Genomic DNA, 6,797 nt, shown 5'->3' on the forward strand with positions numbered 1-6,797 from the left:
TTACAACACGCCACTGAGATTACCATCTTAATATACAACACATCATTTTGGCTACCACAGGACAGCCTAGTGTGGAGCCAACTGTAAAACAAGCTGTAAAGATAATATGACACAAGATCAACCCAAGTTCAAAAGATGAAGTCGTTATATACAGTTTTTCTATGTAGCTCTCAGGTTCCACTGCTGGGCAAAAGCCTCTTTGTTTCCAACCACTATTCCTATTCTATTCCTCGCCAGTTGTTGCCATTCCTTATCGAAGACCGACAGTTCGTCGGACCATCGCACCTTCGGCTTGCCTTGCGATCTTTTCCCATCATCAGTCGGGACCCAAGTAGTCACTCCTCTGGTCCATCTTTCCTGCGCCATGCGGCTTACATGGCCCACTTCAGATATAATATTTTTTTTGAATTGTCTAAACCGACCCTTATATCTCGGATTACAAGTGTCACAGTCAGCATACAAGCGAATGGGGTAATTCTATAATCGCATCCCGTGTTGAAATGTACATATTCGATTTACAAATTCACGCTCGCTATTGGATTAGCTCGGCACAGAAAGAACGTTTTATTTTTAATATTTGCTCTGCGTCCGTTTATTGTCGTCGTTTTGTGGATTATTTTCAGGGAAGCCGTTGAATGTTCTGGGGGTACACCTTAGATTTTATTTTATCTGTTGCAGGATTTTGTTAATAATTGAAACTACGTATATTTGCTAATTTTTATTCTTATGCAGACTATTTCGCAATCCCAGCTCTTGGTGAATTTGCTACAAGTTTGCCTGGATCCAGGTGAGGAAAGCAGTAACGCGGGTGTAGACAGATGGGTAGCCTGACTGACAGCGGTCACCCAATCCAAACGACACCACTCCAATCTATAAAGCAAAATATTATGATAAAAATAGTAACACAAATTATTTTTTTAAAAGTAATAAAGCTACCATTCAAATTACGTAAACCTGTGAACATATTAAAATTTTTACTCATTGCTTATAAACAATGAATACAAGTGTTAGCAATAATACATTAATGTAGTATTACCTTACTACAGATTATATAATACTTCCAGTAATATTGATAACATTAGTGTCATTGAATTAGATTGTGATAACAATCTAAAAAATAACCAATCTAACGCAATTGTTTCCACAATCTATCTCAATGCCAACTACAACAAATGTTCTACGTGTAAACTATATGTGCCGCGTTTACTTTGCAAAGTTTGAGCATGTCTAAAAAATGAATAAAAATCAAGACTGAGGTGTAATTCTTAAATTTATTGACAATGACATGTAGACTGACCAACTGTATGAATATACCTTTATATCTTTGTATGAATATATATCTTTATTTTCTTTCGGTAACTTTGAAACCTCTCTAACAACAAGGTAACTACTAGAGGGGGTACTTGAGACGACAACAGGTGGCACATTGTTCGTACGGTGCGCCGCCACAGACACACAAGTCGATGTTGGCAATGGCCCACTTGGTAATTCTCACCTTTAGTCATAGTTTACTATAAATGTACCTGCTACGTGTCTGTGAGGGTTTTATAGAAAAGTAGATTTAAATCTTAATAATGCCTCCTTAGGAACCGGTGCGAATTCTCCGGGAAAACAAATTTCTACTAAACTATTTCCGCGATCAACGAGTTAAAAGATATCTTTTTTTTACAGCGAAATTGGTTACGTCTAATAAACGTTAGTTGCCCTACGTTATCCTGTTAGTTGCAGAATATGTCGAAAGTTGATGCCGAATAATGGGCCCACAGACCACACGCACATGTAAAAGGAGCATAGTTTCGTACTTGCTATGCGGAGGTAACGGGGAAATCGCTCAGATCAGACAAAAAAGACATGAGGGATCTATGGACCCTGTATAATCATAATTACACACTCACAGAACAGATTACAGGTACATCACTCTTTTTTTCGATCTCACTCCCATCTCACTCAGCGCGTTTATCACTCAGAAAAGGATTTGCGGTTACTTAAGGTACTGATCACAAACAAATACCGTCGACAGTAATTCATGTTGCTCACCACAATTCTGCGATTGTTTCGAATTGTAGTCAAGGGTCCACCCGAGTCGCCGTCACAGGATCCCACTCCACCTTGTCCGTTGGTGCACAGGTGACTCCCGTGAAGGGTGATGTCGAAACTCTTCTGACAAACGGCGTTGGTGATCACTTGGACTGTTGTCTGGTGAAGCGATGTCGTGGTTGGGAAGCTGCCTTGTCCTGAGAATGGAATCGATATTTACTAATAGTATACAGTATAGTCTGTGATATTCACGACTAAACTGGGCCGATTTTGATGAAATTTGATATAGATATAGTTAAATAATTATCTGAAATCAAACATAAGTAACTGTTGGTCTACGGATAACAGTTTAAAATATTTTATCATTTTAAAGAGTTTGTCGCAAAATCTGACGTCGAATCTATTTAACGATGCATGTTAGTATTACAATAACTTATTTAACTCGATAACTTCCTGTGAAGGTCGTACGAGGCAAAGCTGATAGACAACAACAGCATTCCCAAAAACATCAGGCTAGCAATCCATCAAGAAATCACTGAAATTTTATTTTTAACGCAAATCCTAGGCTTCTTGCATAATAGTCGCTAATGAAACCGGAAACACATGGGCACAAAAGAGAGATAAACACATGCTAATTATAATTAATATGACGTTGCTTTTGAATTGCAATTAGTAGAGATCTCTCTCTCTCTCTCTCATCTAAGCGTGTTTCCGGTTTCGCCCTCTGTCGTTGAGCGTTGGAGCGCAGTGCCCGCTTTCGTTCTTTTTCTTCTCCACTTCGTACGATAGACGGCATCCATGGTTGATAGATTATTTGTTTTGTATCGAAATTAGAGATCTTTTTTTTTTAATTAAAATCGACTTTATTCTGGTGCGGGGATATCTATCGACGCAAAAAGAGCCACGATTTAAATCCAAAACAGTCTTCTCAGGAAACTACACGACACTTCATCAAATTAATTAAACAGGGTCTAAGCTATTCAAGGAATGAATGGCTCATAATGGGTGTAGCTATAAATCTGCTTAATGAACGCCGCGAAGAGTGGTCTAATTGTTTTGTCGCGGGATTGCGGCGGCTTAAGAAACCGGACTTAACAAGCTTCTAATGAATGGAGTCAAAATACTTTGGTAAGATTTTCCGTAACAACAGCTATATATGCTTCAACAATTTTGTCAACAAACATGCATGTGTAACATATACATTATAAGATCCAAATTTGAGATGGTTCGATAAGGGGGCTTACCATCATCTCTTAAGGCGATCAACTGACATAAACTAATCTGCCTCGCAAATTCGTACCATCGAGTTAATTTTTACTATGAATGCGATTCGTTTTGTTCCTAAATTGATAATGATAATCAATATGATCACGTTGTTAAAACGCCTATATCCTATGCAGAGACGAAAAAAGGCTCAGGATGCTCCTTATCAACGTAGTGGACCAGTAAAGGGAAACTTACTCGAAATTAAATTTAGACGACCCGACAACCAGAATCAAACTGACTTCGCACCAAAAACTAGAACAACCACTCCCACCACATATGGTGCAAAGAACAAGAAGAAAGAAATTACGAACTAATTGAAAAAAAATAGAAATACGATGCACCTGCAATATTATCCTTACCATCACTAGTTTTCCCGTATCCGGACACCACAGCCGATGCTCCGGCAAAGTTGTGATTAACATCTGCTAAGTCAGGTATAGGGATGCTCTGGATATTGTCTGAAATATGTCACAAAAATTATATTTTTGCAAAAACAAAGATTATATTTATTAGCAAAAACATAGTACTCTACTATTAAAAGAAAATTTATTCCTACATGTTACTTGATAACGCACCTCCAAACAAGTAGAAATGATGGATTATTTTCATTTATCAATATAAAATAAATATATTATGACAAATCACATAGATTGAGCTAGCCCCAAAGTAAGTTCTTTACTTGTGTTATGGGATACAAACTCAACGATACTACATTTTATAACATATAACATATATAGATAAACATCCAAAACCCGGGCCAATCAGAAAAAGATCATTATCCATCATGATTAAACTATTTAGACCCGACCGGGATCGAACCCGGGACCTCTCGGTTCAGAGGCAAGCACTTTACCACTTCCCCACCGAGGTCGTCAATCAATGCTAACAAAAAGGATTTGCTTTTTTAATTGAAATTTCTTAGAATACTAACTTCTTATTAATATATAATGAATATATATGAATATTCTTAATAATATATATATATATGAATAATATAGCAAATATTTTTTCAGTAAATGGGCTGTAACATTTGTTTTATTTTTTGGACCTTATGGTTCAAAAAATAACAAATGTTACTTATTTATATATTGAATACACAATATTTTTATATTGAACTGATTTTCCTTCGATTTGGACAGCAATTTTTATATGCCCGATGTCATTGACATCGGGTATATAAAAATTACCGTCGAACTACGACTTCAAAGATATTTTATTTTTGTGAGAAATACATGAAATGAACTGCTTACTATTAAAACTGACTCTCGCAATAGTCACCATAGCAATATCATGGGTGATCTCATTCGTGTTCCAGTTGGGGTGAACAACTATTCTCGATGTTTCTATCCTTGTCCCTCCTGAGAAGATGGTGAGGGAGCCTAGAACCACCGTGAAGAGTCTGGCTTGGCTCTGGCCGTCCCACCAGCAGTGGGCCGCAGTTAGGACCTTGGTGTTGGAGAGGAGTGTACCTCCACAAATCGAGGTAAACCCAGTTGTAAGTGTTGCTATTATACCTGCCTGAAAAGTCCTTATATTTTAGCAGACAATACACTTCCAATGAAGGAAATTTACCGTGAGACAACCTACACACTGATTTACTAGTGTGTATGCGACTATAGTATTACTAGATGGGGGTAAGTTGTTGTGACAGTCATGTCGGCTGCCTGTAGGTGACTTGAACCAGTGTTAGAAAACACACTCAATAAGAAAGAAAAAATAAGGTATTATGCAATAACCATGGAGCATGACAGCTGCGCCCCGGGGCTTCGCTCCCCTGGGAATTTCGGGATAAAAAGTACCTTAAGTGTTGTCCCGTGTACCAAATTTCATAACAATCCGCCCAGAAAGATTTGCGTGAACGTAAAAGTAACAAACAAACATACATGTCATACACATATAAGTACATCCTCACAAACTTTATAATATTAAGCATTTATAATATTAGTAGAATTAACAAATATTAAGTAGAAACATTGAGCATTTGAAAATCCAAATTCAAATTATTAATTCAGAAATTAAACCTTCACAGGCACTTTTTCACGTCAGCATCTCACTATAGCAGCAGTGAGAAAATATTCGATTTATTTACAAGTCTTTCTAAGTACCAAGAAGTCTGGTTTCCCTCCCTAGGGAGTTAATTATTAGGATTTGATCCTCGTCTTGAATCTAGCCCGAGCTTGTTTCAGTATAAGTTTATTTCCCTGTCATGGCCAACTCGATTAGACGGTTCGTTGATTTTCCTTCCATTAAATTTTATTAGTATATTATATTTGAGATGGATGGCGCCCGTGATTTGGATCATTAGTCCGGCTTTGAACCTTAAAATTGGAATAGATTTTCGGATATTTACTAATTTATACTATTAAGTCCCGCCCTAGAATAGGACTACTAAATCCTCCCGCGGATGTCACACGAGACAACAATAGCAACCCGAAAGAGGGTTGACATTAGGTAGGCAGCCGGTAGTTAAAATCGTCGAAATTTAATGGTTGATACCGTACACAAACCCTGGGCTTCGGGGCATCACAGCTCCGAATGTAATTGAGAACACGTGACGATGAGACTATTTAGGTACTAGCTACGTCCTAGGGCTTCGCTCCCTTGGGAATATCGGAATAAAAAGTACCAAATATCATTCATCTTTAAAACATGAAAATTTTTCATTTGTACAGAGTAGATTTGCGTAGACACCTGTGTATCTCTTCATAGTCGTATTCCTCATGGCTGAGGGTCGTGGTCATTACGTGGAATGAAACATGTATATATTATTACAGTATTAATCATTAGATATAGCTAATAGAATATGATATATCTATTAACTACTTACTTGAAACGGAAATGAGGTCGGTGTAGTCACTTGACTTCCCCCGACAATCCTAGTCATCAATTCCGAGTTCATCAGGTTAATAGCACGAGGTACTCCTATGTTCATGTGATAGTTATACACAGTCAAAACTTCACTTTGGACCCCCACAAACAGTATGCACAACAGAATCTTTGCCGCCATCTTTATTTTTAGCTCAAGAATTGATGACTTAACCTATCCTGTGATTGACAATACAAAAGCAATCACTGATTGTTTTCCAATATTTATGATATTATATTGTTTTATAAACTCCCGATTGCCGCTGATAAGATTAGTTCTTAGTAATTACACTGCTTTATCTTTTGAGACATAGTCGGGTTTTTTGTTGAATGACTTTATATGGTTAAATAGTTTAATTATATAAAGAGAATTACCGAGTGTGTTATTAAACCTTAAGACATGTAAATATCATCATTAGCCATATAATTATTATTTTATAAGTAATAAAAGTATATCATTAAGAAAAGGAAAAAGGACATTTTTTATTTTAGTAGCGAAATTATCGCTACTAAAATAAAAAAATATATAGCAACAAATCACACTAAATTCTAAGATACTTTACTCAGAATTTAGTGTGATTTGTTTAGTGTGTTTAGTATGGACTAATATTAAAAAGATAAAATATTTG

The 6,797-nt window shown here is 36.7% G+C and overlaps 1 protein-coding gene across 1 annotated transcript; it reads right to left on the minus strand.

The window, feature by feature from the left end:
- Nucleotides 1-705: 705 nt before the first annotated feature.
- On the minus strand, nucleotides 706-6,382 carry LOC128676050 (collagenase). Its single transcript, XM_053755953.1, has 5 exons — nucleotides 6,131-6,382; nucleotides 4,554-4,821; nucleotides 3,663-3,761; nucleotides 2,038-2,234; nucleotides 706-870 (listed from the first exon to the last, which is right to left on the minus strand). Exons 1-5 carry the CDS (start codon nucleotides 6,308-6,310, stop codon nucleotides 766-768), a joined length of 849 nt encoding a protein of 282 aa, XP_053611928.1. The 5' UTR covers nucleotides 6,311-6,382; the 3' UTR covers nucleotides 706-765.
- Between the last annotated feature and the right edge of the window lie 415 nt (nucleotides 6,383-6,797).

This window comes from Plodia interpunctella, chromosome 15 (genome assembly GCF_027563975.2).
Source record: "Plodia interpunctella isolate USDA-ARS_2022_Savannah chromosome 15, ilPloInte3.2, whole genome shotgun sequence".
Classification (NCBI taxonomy): domain Eukaryota; kingdom Metazoa; phylum Arthropoda; class Insecta; order Lepidoptera; family Pyralidae; genus Plodia; species Plodia interpunctella.